The following is a 23,674-nucleotide window of genomic DNA, read 5'->3' on the forward strand; positions in this document are numbered from 1 at the left end:
CAAAACTATTTGTGAAAATGTGACTGATGCAAAAATAAAGCAATTTGGACATGAGACAGTTCCAGAGTTCCCCAAGGAGAAGCAGAGAAACAGATGTGTAGCCTCATTTAACGGTGGGGATGCTGGTTAAATGTTGCTTGATCTATTTCCTTCTTTGATTCCATAAGGCGTTTTATTCCCATACAACACACTCTTATAGGACCGAACCAGTAAGGAAGGCTATTTTGTTTTTTTGTTGGGGGGGGGGGGGGGGGTGTTCCCCTTCTCCCAGTCTAAGATACAGCACTATCCTATTCACTGATCAGCTCATCTTGCAGGGACTTCTGCCTTCCATTGTTTGCTCCTGTGTTCTGTTCCTGAACAACATTATAAGTACAGCAATGAAACAGAGACCACCCAAAAGAAATATCGGTGTTCAGGATCTACACATCACAACCAGGAAGGGTGTCTGTACACAAGGCTTGCAGCTGTGCAGGACCAGCCCTCTGGTATGGCAACAGGACACTCTCAGACTCCAGACTAACTCTACATGAGAGGTTGTGCCCCGCTCTGCCAGGGCTGGCGCTGAGAAATCTCACAATGCTGTACTGACATTTTCTAAGAAAATACTTCAGCAACAGCTAAGCAATATGGTGACCCCGTTCCAGGGAGTGAAGAAAGGGGTCTCAGTCACTGTTCATCTCTTTTGGTTTACAAAACAACAACAGTCAGAGATTTCCTCCATCCTGACCGGATGAACATCCCTGATATCAGAAGTACAGTACATGTCAAGTCTTCTGGACAGGAAGGCAGAGGCCTCAGGCTGTCTTTGTGTTTCAGTAGAGAAGGTCGGAATGAGGGTAACAAGGCTGAAGGAGGTGATGATGGCTTCATGCAGCTCAGCTCCTTTTGAAGCCTTCAGAGTGGTCCAGCAAGTCCCTGAGGTCCTGAGCATAAGATTCACAAAGACAGGAGGAGGAGAAGGAGGCAGCAGCTGCCCCAAGCACCAACACTGCTGTCACCTACCTCAGATACTGCTAACTCTTTCTCCATGAAGCCAGTATGTGCTCACTTTCCCTTTACCCTTGGAGAGAAGAGGAGGAGAGGACATTTAGGATAATGATTGCAATACACACAGAGTGTCCTCTCATGACACTGCTCTGGGTTTTAGGAAGGAAATAATTTAGAGACCTTCAAACATCAGGCAGAAAATGTGAGGGTTAGGGGTTGAGAAGGTGAAATTTGCACTTCAGGAGCAAAAACAATGAAATATGGAGATTCAGCTCAAAAAGGGATCCCTAAGTGTCAGGAAAGTACAGGTAGGGTCATTAAGTTAATTAAGGGGACACAGGCTTACAAATGCTGAAGGATTGTGCAACCTAGGGCTGTTACCATTAGAATACAACAATGGTGAGGTTTATTTGCATTACCTGAATATCAAAGGACCCTACAAGGATCATGCAAGTCTACATTTTACCTAAAGAGCTACAGGTGAAACAAGGGGAACCCCAGAGGTTACAGGTAGTAGGGATCGATTCTGCTAATGCAAGGTGATAAAACGATTTGTTTGTTTATAAAATTTCTAGCCTGCATCACCTGGGTGGGTAACAAAATACATCCAGAATTTTAACAAAAGTCTATAAATAAAGCAAACACATTTTAAGAACATTTTGTCAGAGATGCTAATGACAGAAATGTTAAATATCACTTTTGGAAAAGATTTGAGAGGCAGAAGATAGATGGTGAGTGAGTGAGCTTAGACTGATCCAGCAGGTCCGAGCTGAATGGACAGAATAGGTTACAAAAGCCGAGGCATCTTTACCTCTCTCCTAGAGCACCTGCTATGAACTTACTTATCCTCACCTATTTATTCCCTTACCCTTAATTGTTCTGTTTAACAGTCTTATCTAGATTGTAAGCTCTTTGAGCAGGGACTGTCTTTTGTGTATGGTGTACAGCACTGCGTATGCCTTGTAGCGCTATAGAAATGTTAAGTAGTAGTAGTAGGAAAGACTTGATTCATCTCTGTTTTTCTTCCAATCTAACCAACTTGAGGCAGCAAGATTCAAAAGATTTTGTGTGGGTAAGTGTGTTTTTACAGGTTACAGCACATTTTGAAAGGTGCACCAGAAGAAAGGCATTTACTTGTATGAAAAAGGAGCAGAGCTGGGGGCAAGGTAAGCAGAAAGGTTTCATGTTCAAGTCTCCAATGTGGACATGCCAGATGTACTTGATACCCATGTTAAACATGCTACTCAAAATTCACTTAGAACCCCAAAAACCTACGTGGAAGACTGGAGAGTCCAGAGGGTCTTGGCAAAATGGGATCCAGAAACCTACTGGGATATTATCAAAAGCAGACTCTGGAATCTACAATCTACATGCGACAGAGCATGAACTCAGAAAACTAACAGGATATTGACAAAGGGGGTGAAGAGGGTTCAGATACTCAAGCAGAAGAAAGTTGGCCTTTGCTTCACTTGTTGGTTGGGATTGAAATTCTGTAGCTCGTCTCAGGGTACCTTGGTCATGGCAGTTGGTGAAGTCTTCTGCTGGTAGGTGTATGATAGGGGAATATCCCTTGTATGCCAGTTAGTTTCTGAGTGGTTCACCCCCCCCCCCCTACACACAGCCCAGTGAGAGTGGAGGAGTGGCCTAATAGTAAAGTGAGCTGAGATCCTGGGAACTGAATTTGATTCCTGTGACAGAACAGTGTGTTTTACGCCTGTAAAATGTGTATTTCTCTAGTTTGGCCAGCAGGTGGTTCATGTTTATGTTTTGAAGTGGCTGCAGAACCAAGGCTGTTTTCTTTGTTTAAGCCTTTTGGAAATGCAGTCTGCAATATACTTTTAAACTTCTTGTTCTGGCCTCTGATTGGCCCAGGAGCTCAATTTCATTTGGAATGTACTGGCCTTTGCCCCAGCCTTAGCCAGGAAGAAAAGAGTAGGATCTCTTTGCTGAGGCTCTGTGAACAGTTATATGTCCTGATCTTCCCAGGTACGTTTTAGAAAGTAAACAAATGTTTAAGTAGTTTTACAATTAATCCATATTTCAGTTACCTGTTATTGTTTGCTGATTGCACTTTTTCTGTTAATTGTTCAATATTTTTAAGACAATAAACATTTTTCAATTTATTACCTCTGCAGTCTGGACTGATAAAGAATCCTGGTGGTTTGTGTGTTGGGTCTCAGTGCTTTCTGGGAACTGTAGGACTACTGAGAGTATGGCCCCAGTAACCTAGAAATCATTGGGGATAATTTTAGAGAGGGAGACTCACCCAGAGGCGGTTGTGACCCAGTTGTGAGAGGTGGGTGCTAGTGTAGAGCACAAGCAGCAGGTGCAGGCGGACCTGAGCTGTGCTGGGGATAGACCCTCTAAGCGGCTGCGGGATAACCCCAGGCGGGTGTCTAGGCATTTTGTGACCCTGGGCAAGTCACTTAACCCTCCATTGCCCTAGGTACAAATAAGCTTAGATTGAGAGCCCGTTAGGGAGAGAAAGTTCCTGCAAAATAGTATATGTAAACTGCTTTGACAGTATATCAGGTATGAGATAAACATAAACTTTAGCCCATTACCTTCATTTCTATATCTCCTCGGAACTCCAGTTCAAAGCAGCCAAACTCCTCCAGGATAACTCTTGTTGCTGGTGACACGTGGATCTTTAGCGCTAAATTGGAAAATTAAGGGGGAAAACATTGGAAAAACAAAAGCGTAAGTATTGAATTAATTAATTAATTTACTGATCCCTGGATTGGTTGAAGCAGCCTGCTATTACTGAGAGTGAACAGTAAGGTTAAGGAAAGAGAGGTACCAGATTGCTGGGGGGGGGGGGGGGGGGATGGGGAGGGCAGCTAAGAGGGACACAGGTGCTGCATGTGAGGAGGTGGATAGTGGGGAGAGATGTCCGACCCACAGATAGGGAAGGGAAGGACAGGACAGGATGCCAATGTGTGCGACTGAGGCCCTTAAGCGTGTGAGCTGGAGAAGGGGACTGAATGCATATGACTTGGCATGTCTGAGTCCTGCCCAAGAGAGGGAAGTGACACGGGGGGAGGTGGAGCCAAGAGGGCATGGTCCAGGAAGTATATAAATGGAGTGGAGGAGTGGCCTAGTGGTTAGAACACCAGGTGTCAGGTTCAAATCCCACTGCTGCTGCTTGTGATCTTGGGCTACAAAATTAGATTGTGAGCCTTCCAGGGACAGGGAAATACCTCGTGTACCAGATTGTAACTCACCTTGAGCTACTACTGAAAAAGGTGTGAGCCAAATCCAAATAAATAAATATAAGTTGAAGCCATAGCTGGGTTAAGGAGGCCCAGAGGGGTAACAGTAACGTCCCACTTATTTGTGAAGTGCAACTGCTACAGTCAGGTAGGCCAAGCTCCACTTGGAATGGAAAGGCTAAAGCGCTTAGGGCTCTTCAGCTTGGAGAAAAGGCGGCTGAGGGGAGATATGATAAAGGTCTATAAATAATGAGTGGAGTTGAACGGGTAGATGTGAAGCGTCTGTTTACGCTTTCCAAAAATACTAGGACTAGGGGGCATGCGATGAAGCTACAATGTAGTAAATTTAAAATGAATCAGAGAAAATGTTTCTTCACTCAATGTGTAATTAAACTCTGGAATTCGTTGCCAGAGAATGTGGTAAAGGCGGTTAGCTTAGCGGAGATTAAAAAAGGTTTGGACAGCTTCCTAAAGGAAAAGTCCATAGACCGTTATTAAATGGACTTGGGGAAAATCCACTATTTCTGGGATAAGCAGTATAAAATGTTTTATACATTTTTGGGATCTTGCCGGGTATTTGTGACCTGGATTGGCCACTATTGGAAACAGGATGCTGGGCTCTATGGACCTTTGGTCTTTCCCAGTATGGCAATACTTATGGAACCCTGCAGACTTAGTATTTGTGACCCGAATAATTGCTAGAGAGTACTCTGATAACTTTGAGGAACCAGGCCAGGCACAAGTGAAGTGTGCTATTGAGTCGAGAAGCAATCAGGTACATCGTGGCCCTGCAGGAGCCACACAAGGACACTGCTACATTTACAGACTAGTTTAAGGCTGCCGACTGGATCCAAAATTTCAGGACAGGGTTTACCAAGTTGCATGCAGGGACTTGTAGTTCTGATTTCCCCACCGCATTCCCTAGCAAAAGACTACAAATCCCACCATGCACTAGGGTAAACCCAGGACTGGATCAACCCTGTCCTGCGAATCTGGATCCAGTTGGCAGCCTTAGACTAGTTTTACGTTGCCTTTTTCTTCCAACCTGTGAACGGAGCAGAAACCTTGACCTAACACCTTTAATAAATGTTATTTTCCTTCACCTGCAACCGCTGTGTGGCTCTGTTTTTACCTGGGCAGCGGGGTCACCCTGGTTCACGTTACCGCACTGACACCGTCAATGGCTCAGTGGCTGTGCAATGGGAGGGTCCGAGAACCTGAATCTGTCTCAGACATGTCGAGTACAGCACATAATTACTTTAATAAACAGATTTATATGTTTACATGTTACTGAATCTGCTTATTGAGTAATAACTGGTTTTGTTGATCACCTGGGGTCACATGAATTTTCAATGGCTAAAACGGGGGAAAGGTTTGGCCAGAACCTGGTACTCCAGGGCTGTGTGTGGCAGACTCTTGTCTGCCAAATAAACACATTCTTTTTTTTGCTGTAGAACATTTTTGAATTATTTAACAAACAGAAATTCTGCTCCTTTCCTGCTCTGCTGTCCTATCATTAATATGAAATGCTCCATAATTTTAAAACTCTTCAAAGTTGACCACAAAGTTGTAAAAATACTTCCTTTCCAGCAAACACATATTTACAAATTAATTTCATGTAAAGTGCATCATGCATTAATACAGAAAAGCTTTCTTCACTGGCTGCCTCTTTAAAGAGCTGCCCTGTCTCCTTGCCAGCAGATTTCTCTGTTTGCAGGCTGGAGCCTGAACGACTCCTCTGAGGACACCCCCAAGCCAGATCACCCCGATGCCATCAGGACAGCTGCTCAGACAGCATCACAGCCGTTTGTGCACCAAGGAAAGGCGACAGGCGCAGAATGCATCACAAGAGCAGACAGGAAGAGACACAAGACAGGAGCGTGCAGGGACCAGAGAATTAGCGTGAGAGAGGCAGAAGTAAGGGGTGGGGTGGGGGAGACCCTACCTTCTCCATTGGACTCCATGCGAGAGGCAGTGTTCACTGTGTCCCCAAACAAGCAGTAACGGGGCATCTTCAGTCCAACCACACCAGCACAAACGGGACCTGTGAAGAGAGTAAGGACACAAATATAATTTCATCCTGTCACTCAGCAGAAACCCTGTACATTACTCACCCTGCAAATCAGGGTACTTACTATGGTCGGTGATCTTCCTGACCCCTGGAGGAGGACAGTGTATGGGAGAAAGTCACAGACAGAGATTTGACAAAAGCCAACATGGATTTAGTGAAGGGACATCTTGCCTCACCAATCTACAACATTTCTTTGAAGGGGTGAACAAACGTGGATAAAGGTGAGCCGGTCGATATTGTGTATCTGGATTTTCAAAAGGCCTTTGACAAAGTACCTCATGAAAGACTCCAGAAGAAATTGGAGAGTCATGGGATAGGAGGTAGTGTCCTATTGTGGATTAAAAACTGGCGAAAGGATAGAAAACAGAGAGTAGGGTTAAATGGTCAGTACTCTCAATGGAAAAGGGTTGTTAGTGGAGTTCCCTAGGAGTCTGTGCTGGGACCGCTGCTTTTTAACATATTTATAAATGACCTAGAGATGGGAGTAACTAGTGAGGTAATTAAATTTGCTGATGACACAAAGTTATTCAAAGTCATTAAATTGCGAGAGGATCGTGAAAAATTACAAAAGGACCCTACGAGACTGGGAGACTGGGCGTCTAAATGGCAGATGACGTTTAATGTGAGCAAGTGCAAAGTGATGCATGTGGGAAAGAGGAACCCGAATTATAGCTACGTCATGCAAGGTTCCACGTTAGCAGTCACGGACCAAGAAAGGGATCTAAGTGTTGTCATTGGTGATACGTTGAAACCTTCTGCGGCTAAGAAAGCAAATAGAATGTTAGGTATTATTAGGAAAGGAATGGAAAACAAAAATGAGGATATTATAATGCCTTTGAATCACTCTATGTGCAACCACACCTCAAATATTGCATGCAGTTCTGCTCACTGCATCCCAAAGAGATATGGTACAATTAGAAAAGGTACAGAGAAAGGTGACGAAAATGATAAAAGGGAGGGACAACTTCCCTATGAAGAAAGGATAAAGCGGCTAGGGCTCTTCAGCTTGGAGAAGAGATGGCTGAGGGGAGATATAACAGAGGTCTATAAAATAATGAATGGAATGGAATGGGTAGATGTGAATCGATTGTTTACTCTTTTCAAAAATACTAGGACTAGGGAGCACACAATGAAGCTACAAAGTGGTAAATTTAAAATGAATCAGAGAAAATATTTCTTCACTCAACATGTAATTAAACTCTGGAATTCGTTGCCAGAGAATGTAGTAAAAGCAGTTAGCTTAGCGGGGTTTTAAAAAGGCTTGGATAACTTCCTAAAAGAAAAGTCCATAAGCCATTATTAAGATGGGCTTGGGGGAAATGCACTGCTTATTTGTAGGATAAGCAGCATAAAATGTATTGCACTGTTTTGGGATCTTGCCAGGTACTTGTAACCTGGATTGGTCACTGTTGGAAACAGCTGGGTTTGATGGACCTTAAGTACTGCCATGATGTACTTATGATGGACAGAGGAAAATGGTGGATTGGGTGTGGGGGGGGGGGGGGGGGGGGAAGTCACAGTAAAAAGATTCACAGGAATGGGGATTGGGGGATTCCCAAGGGGATGGAAGATGTTGCCGTTGGATTCCCACAGGAGCGTAGTCAAAATTTCTGTTGACTCTAGATTGAAGCTTGAAATGTACAGAGAGGCTGTTGGAGCACTCATCGATTGAATAGGGAGTCTCTTCGTAAATACCACCCAAAAAACCCACAGGAGGCAACAGAGAGCTGCGTGCAATAATAATAGTATTGACTCTTGCAGGTACAGGTGTGGATGGAAGAGATTAATTGTGGGGATGGAATGGATCTTAGCGAGTATGGGTTAGATTCCATTGGGGGTGGGTAAAACGTCTGTCCCTGTGCAACTCTCTAAGTCACAGAATTTTGGTGATGTCCATCACCTGTGTCTTCCCCCTATCTACTTCCCTCCTCTGTTCATCATCAGAAACCCTGTGTGTCACCCCAGTTTGAGACGTTCTTCCCCACATCCTGTCCTCTGTCTCAGCTGTTCGCCTATGGGAGGAGAGAATGATGGGAAGATGTGACCCCTGGGCTGAGGAGCTGTTGGATCTTTTGGTCAAACAAAAGGAAAGGAGACAGAGAGGACAGAAAGGCCTGTTCCTGCAGCTTCTGTGTGGCCACTGCTGCTATAGACTATGAGGACTACCCTCCTGGAACAGTTCAAAACAACTTCAGCCCTGAGTGTGGTCCAGGTGCAATCTGACCTCTGCCCTGTGAACTAAAGCTCTCCAGGAAGTCCCAGATTTGTAAGGTTCTGCCAGGAATGTTCTGGAAGCAGGATACAGCCTGTGACCCTCCTGAAGATGGGTGTGAGGACTATTACCACTGTGAATTCCGATGCGCAGCTTCAGCTGTTGCTCCGGCCTGTGGCGGATTTTGAAGGTCTTCACGGCTTCCAGCAATGCCAGCGACATGCGAGCCACCTCCCTGGCATGCAGCTTCCCATTCCGAACTGGTAGCCCAGATACCACCATATAAGCATCACCGATGGTTTCAACCTATGAGATGCAAGATGCTTAGAGTAAACATTGAGAATCCTCTATTGTGGAACAGAGAAGGGGCAGGATGGCTCTGTGAAGACCCTGCCTCTCCTGACTACTGTTTCCAGAGGGGGAGGGTGGAGGTCTTATATACAGTGAGCATGAGGGGCTGTGTCTCGGGGAGAGAAGCAATGTTTGCTGGGTTAGACTAGTTTTCAGGCTGAAAAAAAAAAAAAAGAAAAAAACCACCACCACCTAATCCAAATCAGGTGTTAAATTCTTGTCTTCAAGAGTTGCAGGTCAAGATTTTTCCCCTGAGCACCATAAAGTCTCATTTGCATCTATGTAAATACTCACTGAAACACTTGCATGTTAATGTGATGGAGAATCATTTTGTTGTGTAATCTTAGCCAAGACTTCTTGTGCAGATTAATTTTTATTACTAAGGTCCTTTAGCCTGTTTAGAGACCCAGTGCATGTCAGGTACTTCGTTTCCAGATTTTGTTAAGAAAATAGCATTACAGCACATACAGAAAGGCTTCACTGGGGTAGAATTATTCCTGGCACTTGCTGAAAAATGTGTTTCAGTAACAGAGGTGAGATATCACACTGTACATGAAAACATTAAGACAACTGATTCACTCCATCCCGTCCAGCCACTTCTATCTCAGCTGCCACAGAACATAACGCTCCTAGTCCAAGACAGTTCTTGACATTATCCTTCACCGTATCCCACCATCCTGAGCATGCATAATCCCCCTTTCAGTCCCTCCCCACCGCCCTCTTTCAGGTCTAAATACAATATTCTAAAGAGTCAATACTAGCAAGGCCAGTGAACCCAAGCAATGGTCTAGGGCCATGTGGCCCTTTCTACACAGCAGTGGTGTTCCTGAGGTGGGTGCGGTCCGCCCCGGGTGCACGCCGCTGGGGGAGGGGTGCCACGCGCCTGTCGGCTCTGCTCGTACCGTGCTCCCTCTGCCCCGGAACAGGTTACTTCCTGTTCCGGGGCAGAGGGAGCATGGAACGAGCGAAGCCAACAGGCGCGCGGTACCCCCCCCCTCCCCCAGCAGGTAAAAATGCACCTGGGGGAGTGTCGTTTCGCCGGGGGGGGGGTACATTGGCGATCCGCCCCAGGTGTCAGCCACCCTAGGAACGCCAGTGCTACACAGCTCCACATCAAACCAAACTTGCATCAGTGACTCAGTCACTACATGGAGTGTAAGGCCTGTCAGACAGAAAGAGCTGGCTCCACAACACTAATTCAGTCACTACAAGGTGTGCGAGGCCTGATAGATAGATCCGGCTGCACTGCCTAAATTCTTAAAATCAACTCAGAACCATCTAAACTTCAGGAAATTATTAAAGACCATCCTCATAGGCGTAGTTTGACTGTTTCATTTGGGGGGGGGGGGGGCAAAGGAAGGGGTGGGGCATATTAGCATATTCACTTGCATATTTGTATATGCAAATTATGCTAATATGGAGGAGGGAAGGAAGGGAGCAAGAGCTGGCTTTTTTTGGGGGAATAACCATAATGAGATATCTCATACATATACATTATGGTTATTCCCAAAAAAGCCAGCTCTTTCTCCCTTCCTTCCTTCCTTCCTCCTTACCCAGCACTCCCTCTTCCTCTCCACTAGTATTTCCCCACCCCCTTTCCCATACCACAGATACACATTCCAATTAAATTCTGAATAAAATACTTTTTTCTTCCTTTTGTTGTCTGATCATTTCGTTTTTCACCACTTCCACCTCATCAGCAATGATTTCAGCACTCCTATGATGCTCTGCCATGGATATCTCAGCACCACGTTTGTAGACTCTCCACTAATGAAGAAACCGACGACTCCCTGTCTCCACTGACCGCCATCGCCTCACTCGGTACAAAAAAAAAACTCTATTCCCGCTCCACCTCACGCTCCCTCACCGACCGTCAACAACATGCGCGGGAGTCCCAGGACACAGCGGGCGATGCGTAAAAGCAGCAAGCAAGCAGCCAGGCTCGACTTCCTGAATCCTGCCCTCTCTGCATCCTGCCCTCTTGTGATGTCATTTCCTTTCAGGCGGGCGGGACGCTGAGAGGGCAGGATTCAGGAAGTTGAGCCTGGCTGCTTGCTTGCTGCTTTTACGCGTCGCCCGCCTGTTCGCCGCTGCAGGAAAGTAGATTAAGTCATCTTCGTCATTTGGGGGGGCACTGCCCCCCTCGCCCCCCCCCCCCAGTCTACGCCTATGGACCCATCCTGTTCAAGAAGGCTTACCTTCCAGACGTAACTTAGTTCCTTTCTTATCTGTTCAGCAAAATTTATGGACCCTAATGTTTTCCCATCATCTTTTATTAACCTTGTTGTCAGACGATACCTTTACAATTAATTTTTTACTATAACATTGTTTAATGATATTATACTGAACTGTAGCCTACCCATGTTATTGTGTAAGCCACATTGAGCCTGCAACTAGTGGGAAAATGTGGGGTATAAATATTTGTATTTATTTATTTAACACAACATCCACATTTTACATCTGCCTCAGATCAGCTATGAAAACATTGACCTGTGCTTTACTGGGGAGAGTGCTGGGAGCTGTGTCCCCAACTTACTTTGTAAAAATAATCTATTACATTTACTAGTTATTTCTTTAAGAAATGGATTAAGTTACTGTGAAAAGTGGTTACTTGTAATATTACTGCCCAACACTGTCTGGAAGCTTCTTTTGTAAAGGTGCCTTTATGAAACAGCATCAACTAAGTGATTTCTTGAAATGTTTTTAGGTGCCCTGATGATACGAGATTCCCCCACCCCCACCCCCTTGTGTACAGAGTGCTAAAAACATTAAATATTTACCTTATACACATCAAAGTTGTCTATAATGGCATCAAAGCAGGTGTAGAGATCATTCAGCAGATTCACAACCTGTAAAGCGGGAGGGAAGTAGTGAAGGGGAGTCCGAAAGTAAGGAGGGGAAGACAAGGAAAAGAAGAGAAATAGAGAGGGGAAGGGAAGGGAGAAAGAAAGAGAGAGAGGAATAAGGGAGACCATGAGGGGGGGAAGAGAGCATGGGGGGGGGGGGGAGAAGAGAGAAGGAAGAGAAGACAGTGAAGGAGAAACAGTGTGTGTGAGGATGGAAAGAGAGAGGAAGGAAGAGTGCGTGGGGAGGGGGGATAAAGAGGAAGAAGGGAGACAGTGAGGAGTGGAAAGGAGGAGAGAGAGGAAGATGAGATACAGTGATGGGGAAAGAAAGAGAAAGGAGAGGTAGTAAGTGGAAAAGAGAGCATGGGGAAAGAAAGAGTTGAGAGTAAGAGGAGGAAGAGAGCATGGGGGGAGACAGAGAGGAAGAGGAGAGACAATGAGGGGGGAAGAGAGCATGGTGGGGGGGGGGAGACAGAGAGGAAGAGGAGAGACAATGAGGAGGAAATGCAGAGTGTGTGTGGGGTAAAGAAATAGGTGAGATAGTAAGGGAGAAGAGAGGAAAGGGGAGGGGGGAGAGTTATTTCTTGCTGTCTGAAGCTGATTCAGAAATAACAGGGGGAAGGTTAATGCCTTGGGCCAGGGCTCAGACCCATCCACAGGCAGACACTGTACAAGAGGCTCCCTAAAACCTGGACCCTTGTATTAGAAACAGGAGGGAGGGGCAGTCCTAGCTCTGTACAGCAAGTTCAGGAGATTAGGAGGGAGCAGGAGTGGGAGAGAGACAAGCTACTGCCTGACCCCAGGGCCATAAGGTCTGAGTCTGAAGGACTTTGTGACTGCAGCCTCTCCCCCAATGTGCTCCTTCTGACTTTCCTGACACAGATTACTGCTTTGTATATCATGTGTCCACATCCATAACACTTTCTTTGCTAATTAAACTGAAAACTGCTGTATTAATTTAATAAATTCCTGCATTTCTATTCAGCTTTGATACGGCTTAATAAGCCAAATCAAGATCCATTAAGGTATAATTAAGCTGCAGGGTGACAGGATAAAAAAGCCTCGGGCACATGGGCAGAGGACAACATTTAATTAGTTTGTTTTTTTAATCCTTTGCGTTGACTTCCATAGTGTGGCCTTACCCCACCCCACAGCCCCAAACCCAGTGACCCTGTGCTATTGCCCCTCCTTGGCTGTCCCAAACCCAGTGCCAGTAGCCCTTCCTGTTCTCTGACCCCAAATCTAGCAGCAAAATCCTGTTGAAAAACACAGGCCTGTACCTTGCTGCACTTGGACTGTCCCCACTCAAGTGTGACTGTCCCTGTGTTAATGACCTCATATATTGCTTTCCTGTCACAGTCACATGACAGGGACAGTTCTGAGAGGCAACTCACCCTTCTAGGAGGGCAATGTACATGCATGTAGTCATCTAGAGGATGGTGTACACGTATGTATTAGACGTGTGTAGTCATGTTGGGAACACTCAGCTTACCTGCATGGGTGTGCTCTCTGCAGACAACACTGTGAAACCCACAATATCACTGAAATAAATGGTGACAGTGTCAAAGGCCTCAGCCTGGACTGTCTCTCCCCTCTTCAGTTGTTCTGCCACAGAACTGCAAAGGAGAGAAACAGAACCAGTCACTGCATCGCTTGGACATGGAGAAAGAGTCCCCTGCTAGTGCACCGGGTGGGCAGGGGGAGAGGGAGCCCCTAGTTCACGCACCGAGAAGCAGACTCAAGGAGAAAGGAAGATGTCTTCTATGCCTGCCACGTTCCCTGAGGCCACACATCTTTCAAGGTCATCCACTGGAATACAGAGAGGCCACGGAAGCAGGAGGAGTGCAAAGAGTACTCACTGAGGCAGGATCTGGTACAGCAGTGCCTCGGCCTTGCGCTTTTCCTCCAAATATGCCTGCGTCCGTTCCTCCACCAGCTCCTCAAGGTTATTGGCGTACTGCTCCATTCGGGACAGCAGATTATCCAGGATGTTCGAGCTGCTCTCTCTGAAATGAGGAGGAAGCGGGTACAGTCAGGAGCACTCTCGGGGAAATAGCTTTTCAGAAAAAGACTGTGGATGCCTGCAATGGACCCTCAGGGGAGGGGCTGCAGTGGCAAAGGGAGAGCTGTAGATTGGAAAGTGTTATGGATTTGATATACTGCCTTTCTGTGGTGCAACCAAAGCTGTTAACATTTATTCTGTGCTCATTAGCTCTTCTCGTGTCCTATGACAATGGTAGAAGCAGTGCCGAGGGGGACAATATTGCCTTTACCCTCTCAAGAAAAGAGAGTTTATGAGAACATAAGGGCATGGGCTGGAACGGTAAGCTTGGACACCGAGTGATGGGGTAGCCAGGTCAGCCTCAGTGGCATACCAAGGGGGGGTGGGGGGGGCGGTCCGCCCCGGGTGCACGCCGCTGGGGGGGTGCTGCGCGCCGGTCAGCGTCGATCGTTTCCATGCTCCCTCTGCCCCGGAACAGGAAATAACCTGTTCCGGGGCAGAGGGAGCATGGAAATGATTGATGCTGACCGGCGCGCGGCACCCTCCCCAGCGGCATGCATCCGGGGGGGGGGTTCTTTCGCCGAGGTGGGGGGTGTCCCTTTGCCGGGGGGGGGGGTCGCATTAGCGATCCGCCCTGGGTGTCAGCGCCCCTCGGAACGCCACTGGTCAGCCTGCAGGCTACAGCTCCCCAGACACTAACCGTTTCAGCGCCAGTAGGCCTGGTGGTACCAGAGACCAGCTGTTTGGCTACCAGCCTGACTAGCTTTGGGGTTGTAAATATTATAAAGCTTGGTCGTAAGCTGTGGTGTTGGGAGAATGAAGAGGGACAAATACTGTATTTACAAGGACTCTGAGGTGTCATCGCCTAAACAACAGCACCAGGCTTTGGAGAAGGTACTAGAGGGACCTGTACCAATCAGTATGGGAAGGACACCTTTGCTGGAAAGAGTCTCATTAATTGTGCTGAGCGGGAGAGACTATTACAAGATTTGGCAGCCAGAGTGTAGTATTAAGGATTTGGTTTTCTAAAAACAGAAGGCCTGACATCAAGGTAGACTTAAGATCTGGATGTCGTTGTAGAAAATATGCTGAAATTGTTTGCTCAGTGTGCGGCGGCAGCCAAAAAAGCAAACGGAATGCTAGGAATTATTAGGAAAGGGATGGTGAATAAGACCAAAATTACTATAATACCTTTGTATCGCTCCATGGTGTGTCCGCAGCTTGAGTATTGCGTTCAGTTCTGGTTGTTGTATCTCAAAAAAAATATAGCGGAATTAGAAAAGTTTCAAAGAAGAGCGACCAAAATGATAAAGGGGATTGGAACTCCTCTCGTATGAGGAAAGGCTAAAGAGGTTAGGGCTCTTCAGCCTGGAAAAGAGATGGTTGAGGGGAGATATGATTGAGATCTACAAAATCCTGAGTGGTGTAAAACGAGTAGAAATAAATTGATTTTGTACTCGTTCCAAAAGTACAAAGACTAGGGGCCACTCAAAGAAGTTACTTTTAAAACAAATAGGAGGAAATATTTTTTCACTCAACGAACAGTTAAGCTCTAGAACTCTTTGCCGGAGGATGTGGTAACTGCGGTTAGCGTATCTAGGATAAAAGGTTTAGACAAGTCCATAGGCTGCTTTTAGGGAAAGCCACTAATTCCTCCTTTTTGTTTTTAAAAGTATTTCCATGCAATTTCATAGAGTGTCCCCTAGTTTTTGCTTCTGCTTGTTCTACACCACTCAGGATTTTGTTAACCTCAATCATAAGCTCTTTAGCCTTCCCTCATATCAGAGGAGTTCCATCTTTTTGGTCGCTCTTCTTTGAACCTTTTCAAATTCAGCTATAAGTTTTTTGAGATACAGCGACTAGAACTGAACGCAATACTCTAGATGGAGCGATACAGAGGCATTATAATATTTTTCATCTTATTTACCATCCCTTTCCTGCTAATTCCTAGCATCCAGTTTGAATTTTTGGCCACCGTCACACACTGGGCAGAAGATTTCAGCGTATTGTCTACAATGACACCTAGTTCTTTTTCTTGGGTTCTGATCCCCAAGGTCGACCTTAGCATCAGGTAACTATGATTAGGATTCTTCTTCCCAATGTGCATCACTTTGCATTCGTCCATATTAAAAATGTCATCTACCTTCCAGTTACCTAAGGTCTTCCTGAAAATTTTCAAAGCCCGCATTTTGAATAGTTTTGTGTCATCTGCAAATTTAATCACCTCCCTCATCGTTCCAATTTCCATATATTTATAAATATGTTTAAAAGCACCGGTTCCAGTACTGATCCCTGCAGCACTCCACTGTTCACCCTCCTCCATTGAGAGAAATGACCATTTAACCCTCTGTTTTCTGTCCAATAATCAATTTCTAATCCACATGAGAACTTTGCCTCCTATCCCATGACTCTTTAACTTTCTCAGGAGTCTCTCATGAGGATCTTTATCAAAAGCTTTCTGAAAATCTAGATACACTACATCAACCAGCTCACCTTTACCCACATGTTTATTTACACCTTCAAAGAAATGAAGCAAATTGGTGAGGCAGGACTTCCCTTGGCTGAACCCATGTTGACTCTGTCCCATTAAACCATGTCTACGTGTTCTAGAATTTTATTCTTTATAATAGTTTCTGCTATTTTGCAAGGCACTGATGTCAGGGTACAGGTCTGCAATTTCCCGGATCGCTTCCGGAACCCTTTAAAAAAATTGGCACCATATTGGTGTATTGTTTGTTAATCAAAGAGAATTGGGTGGGGAGGAGTCAATGGGTAATATTTGTAAGCGTGAGGGATTATGAGGGGGTGTCTCACTGGGTATTGTTTTTCAGCGTGAGGGATTATGAGGGGGGTGTCTCACTGGGTATTGTCTGTCAGTGTTTTGCTGGGTACTTTTTGCAGTCAGTGTCTCGCTGGGAACTCACCGGTTGAATTTGCGGAGAAGGACTTTGATCTGATGGAAGTCAGGTCTTTCCAGGGGGTCCTCGGCCCAGCAGCGTTGCATCAGCAGCCCCAGTTCCTCCATCTGACCGCGAACATGAATTGAGGGTCGAAAACACACTTTCTGTCTGCTCTTCACCTGCTCAATGATCTCTAGGAAAGACACAGGCATATTAGGCTAGAGAGTGCAGCGACAGGTGTATTAAGAGTAACTGTGTATTTCGGGCTCCTACACGTAACCCAGAAATGTTTAGAATACTGTGCACACGTATACCCACGAAGGACTCGCAGGGTGCCTAAGCGTTATTCTTAAAATACCCACTTAACCTACAAAGTGCTTATTTGCAAGGGGGCAGAGCACTTAAGAGACAGGCGGCCGCATAAAGCCAGATATTCAAGGCTGGTGAACAGACATGGTCTGTCACTGAATATCCATCCGTTCACCAGCCTTGAATATCTGGCTTTATGTGTCTATCTATCTCTTAAGTGTCCTCCCCCTGCAAATATGCACTTTATGGGCTAAGTGGGTATTTTTAGAATAACGCTTAGGCACCCTGCGAGTCCTTTGTGGGTATACATGTGCACAGTATTCTAAACATTTCTGGGTTACGTGTAGGAGCCCGAAATACACAGTTACTAAAAAAAACTGTTCACCTCCGTCAGCTGCACATCTACCCCCTAGAGTAAAACGAAGTAGAAATCTGTAAGGACACTTTTTCCTGGGTTAATTTCCACACAAATGTGCATCCCTCGTCCCTGTAAGAATCAGTGCAGAGTCTAGAGGTTAAGTTAACAGGACCTGTAGACTTTGCAACAATATGGGCAGTTCTGAAAATTGCCCTTGTGGTACACGCACAGGTCACGAGTACAAATGCACTTTTCTGTGCAAAGTTTCAAAATGAAAGAACGTTCGTAATTCTGGTTGGAAAATTACCCCTGCCCTTCCAATGACACCTGATGCGTGGTGAACACAAATTTTCTGAGTTCAGTTACACACATATGCTGAAATTTGCAAAAGACATAAGGGGAACCCCCCCCCCCCCCTGCCAAATGCTATTTCCAGGAGAGCTGCTCCAAAAAGGACAGGGATTCAGGACAGAGAAATGCACAGGGCAGGCACTTTTGTAACAGAGGTTGTGGTTTCCATCAACGCACATACTTTTAAAAATGAGCACACGTGCTTAATTTAAGACAGAAACATTTTCCACCTCTGATAGCTGGTGTAAATCGCAACAAGCAGTCTTCCTGGGGGGTAACTGTGAAAGCCAGCTCTCTTGGGCTTTACTGTGTCCAGGGAGGGGTCATCTCCATGCGGTTTACCACCCCCAATCATTTTGAAAACTTAATTCCTACGGATGTGCACTTTCACGCTGAAAATCCAGCAAAGTCCACATACACAAGCATAAGATTTTCCCTTTTGTGTTTTATTTCCTATCTGGACATGTGTATTTTGCACATGTGAGGCAGAGAGAGAGAGGTGTGCATGAGGAAGGGAAAGGAGCATAGGCATTGCTATGGCTTGCCATCCCTTTGTCACCCCAGTTTTGTGAATGACCTGGGGTACTGGGGAGGGATATAAGAAAGGAGGGGGATGGGTCTCTGAAGGGGTTGAGTGAGGTTAGAAATGGGGTTAAGAAGATGGTGAAAAAGAGGCAGTAGGAGATGGGGTAGAGGGCAGAAGAATGGCCTGGAGGCAAGGGAAGGAAAGAGAGAAAGGAATGGAGCTGGGGATGGTGAGGAGATGAGAGATAGTGGAGGGTAGATGAGGAGATGAGATGAGAGGGTGAGTACAGAGCATGGAAACGGGGCACTAGGGAGTGGGGGAAAGATGGGGGTGGGGTGATAGGAGACTGAGGAAAGAGAGAGATGGGGTGAAGGGGCAACAAGAATGAGGGAGAGGAGATGAGAGGGAGATGGGAAAAGCTGTTGGGTGGGTGAGAGGTGAAAAGGAGACCTAAGGACTAGACAGAGGGTGAGAGAAAGGGAGAATTGGGGTAAAATCAAAATGGATAGATATAAACACAGAGACGAGAAAAGTGAAACAAAAACTAAAAAGAAAGATCAGTGGCAGACAGATGTTGAGAAGGAAAATAAGACAATTATAGACCGGTGAGTCTGACGTCGGTGCTGGGCAAAATGGTAGAGACTATTATTAAGAACAAAATTACAGAGCATATTCAAAAGCAAGGATTAATGAGACAAAGTCAACATGGATTTAGTGAAGGGAAATCTTGCCTCGCCAATATACTACATTTCTTTGAAGGGGTGAACAAACATGTGGATAAAGGCGAGCCAGTTGATATTGTGTATCTAGATTTTCAAAAGGCATTTGACAAAGTACCTCATGAAAGACTCCAGAAAAAATTGGAGAGTCATGGTATAGGAGGTAGTGTTCTATTGTGGATTAAAAACTGGTGAAAGGATAGAAAACAGAGAGTAGGGTTAAATGGTCAGTATTCTCAATAGAAAAGGGTAGTTAGTGAGGTTCCCCAGGGGTCTGTGCTGGGACCGCTGCTTTTTAACATATTTATAAATTACCTAGAGATGGGAGTAACTAGTGAGGTAATTAAATTTGCTGATGACACAAAGTTATTCAAAGTTATTAAATTGCGAGAGGATCGTGAAAAATTACAAGAGGACCCTACGAGACTGGAAGACTGGGCGTCTAAATGGCAGATGACGTTTAATGTGAGCAAGTGCAAAGTGATGCATGTGGGAAAGAGGAACCCGAATTATAGCGACGTCATGCAAGGTTCCACGTTAGGAGTCACGGACCAAGAAAGGGATCTAGGTGTCATCGTTGATGATACGTTGAAACCTTCTGCTCAGTGTGCTGCTGAGGCTAAGAAAGCAAATAGAATGTTAGGTATTATTAGGAAAGGAATGGAAAACAAAAATGAAGATGTTATAATGCCTTTGTATCGCTCCATGGTGCGACCGCACCTCGAATATTGTGTTCAATTCTGGTTGCCGTATCTCAAAAAAGATATAGTGGAATTAGAAACGGTGCAGAGAAGGGCGATAAAAATGATAAATGGGATGGGACGACTTCCCTATGAGGAAAGGCTAAAGCGGCTAGGGCTCTTCAGCTTGGAGAAAAGGCGGCTGAGGGGAGATATGATAGAGGTCTATAAAATAATGAGTGGAGTTGAATGGGTAGATGTGAAGCGTCTGTTCACGCTTTCCAAAAATACTAGGACTAGGGGGGCATGCGATGACGCTACAATGTAGTAAATTTAAAGCGAATTGGAGAAAACATTTCTTCACTCAGCGTGTAATTAAACTCTGGAATTTGTTGCCAGAGAATGTAGTAATAGCGATTAGCTTAATGGGGTTTAAAAAAGGTTTGGACGGCTTCCTAAAGGAAAAGTCCATAGACCGTTATTAAATGGACTTGGGGAAAATCCACTATTTCTGGGATAAGCAGTATAAAATGTTTTGTACTTTTTTGGGATCTTGCCAGGTATTTGTGATCTGGATTGGCCACTGTTGGAAACAGGATGCTGGGCTCGATGGACCTTCGGTCTGTCCCAGTATGGCAATACTTATGTAAGAGAGAAGAACTGGAAATACAAACCTTGAGAAGACTGACAGGAGGAAAGTGGGAAAGAAAAAATGCCCAAGCACAGGTAGAAAAGAAAACTATTATGTAATACTTTTTAAGGACTGGGATGTGTCCGCTTTGGGGTTTCTACATTTTGCTGAGTACAGGAGAAAATGCATTTCTGGATGATATCTTGAATGATTGCATAGGGGTAAGGGCGGAAGGAACCGTTGAAGATGAGGGGGGAGATGGGAGGAGGGTTGGGAGGGTTAATAGGGGTTAAGGGTCTGGGGGGGGAAATGTTGGTATGGAAATTTGTAGATTGATTGTACATTGGAATGTAGGAAAAACCTGAGGAGTCTGTGGTTCCGGATTGTTCTTAAATTGGTTATTCAATAAAATATTCAAATTGAAAAAAACCCCCAAAAATATCTGTTTTAAACAAAGGAGTGTGTGTTGTTCCTGAGGTGATAATCCCAATCTGAATATTTTTGAATGATGTGTTGTAAGAGGGATAGCTCTGTTGATGGGGAATATGGAGTTTGTGATACAGAACTGGAGGTTTATATTGAGATTCTATCCAATCCTGTAGAGAATCCAGAAGAATTTACTGAATGCTGCTATCAATTATAATGGCAATTTTACCTGGTAGCTGAAACTAGCTGGAGGGGGAGGATTTTTTTTTTTTTATGCATAGAAGGCCATTTAAAAGTGTGGGGGTGGGAGGGTGATGTGGAAATCTGCTACTGTAGCTCCCCCCCCCCACCAAATATTTCTATCTAGAGACACCACTGAAAAGGAGGTAAACCCTCGTGCTTCCCCTGCCACCAATTCTCCACCTTTGGGGCTGAAGTCCAAGCCGTCCACGTAGAAAACGCCACTGCGCAGTGCAACCTCCTGCAGGATAATCCCAAAGCTGTAAACGTCCGCCTTTTGGGTGCCCTGTGGGGGAAGATCTTCCATTCTCAGCAGCTCTGGAGCTGTCCAAAGTTTCTCTGCGTAAGAGGATCAGAAAGAGACAGTGAGAGAGCTGACAACCCCGGCACAAAACCCCCAGTGGCAGCACTGACCCAGGAGTGAATCCAAACAGGCTCAGAACAGCTTTCCAGGGAAGAAAGATGTGAAGAGCAATTTTCAAGCTCTCTGCTTTGATTTTGTTCGATAATCCACCTTTGACCAACAAACTGCAATGTGGGTGCAGATATGCAAACGAGGGTCCTTTCACCAAAGTGTGGCCCCAATGAGCAAAGGTAAATACAGCCACTAGCACCCACATTTACCTGCGCCCCTCTGATCATTAGGCAAACAGCACCCGAGCGAGGCAATAGCACAGAGTTCATTTAAATTAGATTTAAATGAGCTCTGCTTGTATTCCGCCCCTATGATCAGAAGACAGTGCTCTGATCGTAGGGGCAGAATAGCGCCTTAACCCTAAGCCAGATCAGAGCTGGCATTAGGGTGAAGGCTCTGTTCCTGCCCCCTGGCAGTCTGGGCTGTCACCATGTCTTTTGAGTCCATTGGACACACAGACCCCCTCCAAAAGCAAGGCCCTGGTGGCTAGTACCCCCTTCAAGCCCCCATACCCCCCTCCGGGACAGTGACATGGGGGCTGGAGGTCTAGTGGATCTCCAGCCCCCCCCCCCACACCCAAACACATATATCCGGTGGCCCAAGTGGGCTGCCAACCCAACCCCACTATCTTTCCTGATGGTCTAGTGGCCAACCCGCCCCCCCATACCTCCACATTAGAGGAGAGAGTAACACTCCCTTCCCTTTCCTGCGCCACCTTCAAAATGGTGGCGTAATGCACTGGGTGGGGCTTCCCCCCTTATATGATATGGAAGCCCTGCCTAATGCATCCCAGAATGCACTGAGCTGGGCAGGGTGCCGCTATTTTGAAGGCGGCGCTGGAAAGAGGATGGAGTGCTACGTCCTCCTCCAATGTGGAGATATGGGGGAGGGGCGCGTTGCCCACAAGACCACAGACCTCCAGCCAGTGTACTGGCTTTTGACAGCCTGGATCTATCAGACAAGTGCAGGAGGATTACGCTTAGGCACAATCCTCCCGCACTTTCCCAGGATGATCAATGCTAACAACGCGCATAAATTTGCATGTTATTAGCATTAATCATTGGGGAGTTAATTCCCGGCGCTGTTCCAGGCTATTTTTAAGGCTCTGTTTATTGGAACAGCGCCGGGATTTGATCATTTGGACCCTAATGAGCACTGCGCTGGGGGGGGGATTAGGGGAGGTCACCATCTTCTTTTTCTAGTGGTCGATGTCCCCCTCCAAAAGGGAAACTGGCAGGAGCTACGGGACTGTTTTGACAACTTTAGAAAAAATGTCCCAGCACCGTTTCATAGCTCGGTCGTTTATATGCAGCCACAGAGAGGTTGATATTTTATTCATACTGCACCTCACTAGCACACGAGCATCAGTTTCTCTCTGGAGTTATCCTGCGCTAAGATACAAGCAGAACTGACATCTTTCTAAAATGTTGCTCTAAATTGGCCCATCTGAAAATCCAGTAGGTCAGTAACTAGAGGAAGTTAGGCTACAGGAGCTCAGCAACCGATTTTCAGAGCTAGGTCCAAATCTAGGGAACAGAACAGCAGGGCCTACCCTAGGCGGACAAATTCAGCAGAAAATTCTCCTAAATTTAGGTGACGAAATCTGGCTTCCTAAAAGTTTTTTTTTGAAAATTGACCCTCCAGGGGTTAACACAGCTCCAGCAAGCATGAAAGTTTTCCTCACTGGCGTAGAAGGCGTGAGTGTCATCCAGCTCCTCGGCGCTCCTGATGCTCGCCAGTCCGTAGTCGGTAATCTTCAGCACAAACCGACCATCCACCACACAGTTGGAAGACTTGAGGTTTCCATGGGAAACAATCACACTGTTATGCAGGAAGGCCATGCCCTGTGACAGAAGAAAAAGAGGTCAGAAGACCTGAAGAAGGCAAAGTGGAGTGGAGGAGTGGCCTAGTGGTTAGGGTGATGGACTTTGGTCCTGGGGAACTGAGGAACTGAGTTCGATTCCCACTTCAGGCACAGGCAGCTCCTTGTGACTCTGGGCAAGTCACTTAACCCTCCATTGCCCCATGTAAGCCACATTGAGCCTGCCATGAGTGGGAAAGCGCAGGGTACAAATGTAACAAAAATAAAATAGATACTATTGGAGATTCTACATGGAATGTTGCTACTATTGGAGATTCTACATGGAATGTTGCTATTCCACTAGCAACATTCCATGTAGAAGGCTGCGCAGGCTTCTGTTTCTGTGAGTCTGACGTCCTGACGTACGTGCAGGACGTCAGACTCACAGAAGCAGAAGCCTGCGCGGCCACATTGGTGATCTGCGAGGGCCGACTTCTAGTGGAATAGCAACATTCCATGTAGAATCTCAAATAGTAGCAACAGTGGAGGAGTGGCCTAGTGTTTAGGGTGGTGGACTTTGGTCCTGTGGAACTGAGGAACTGAGTTTGATTCCCACTTCAGGCACAGGCAGCTC

The 23,674-nt window shown here is 45.9% G+C and overlaps 1 protein-coding gene across 1 annotated transcript in view; it reads right to left on the minus strand.

Annotated features, from left to right (window-relative positions):
- Positions 1–241: 241 nt before the first annotated feature.
- The window catches only part of NPR1 (natriuretic peptide receptor 1), a gene marked incomplete in the record, with an annotated part of 80,624 nt that continues 57,191 nt past the window's right edge, over positions 242–23,674 (minus strand). Inside the window, 10 exon segments of the mRNA XM_030187564.1 lie at positions 242–1,063; positions 3,555–3,646; positions 6,148–6,246; positions 8,617–8,791; positions 11,617–11,685; positions 13,175–13,298; positions 13,542–13,688; positions 16,609–16,777; positions 21,008–21,163; positions 22,924–23,083. Coding sequence (XP_030043424.1) covers positions 1,007–1,063; positions 3,555–3,646; positions 6,148–6,246; positions 8,617–8,791; positions 11,617–11,685; positions 13,175–13,298; positions 13,542–13,688; positions 16,609–16,777; positions 21,008–21,163; positions 22,924–23,083 — 1,248 coding nt within the window.

Source organism: Microcaecilia unicolor, chromosome 14 (assembly GCF_901765095.1).
Source record: "Microcaecilia unicolor chromosome 14, aMicUni1.1, whole genome shotgun sequence".
Classification (NCBI taxonomy): Eukaryota; Metazoa; Chordata; class Amphibia; order Gymnophiona; family Siphonopidae; genus Microcaecilia; species Microcaecilia unicolor.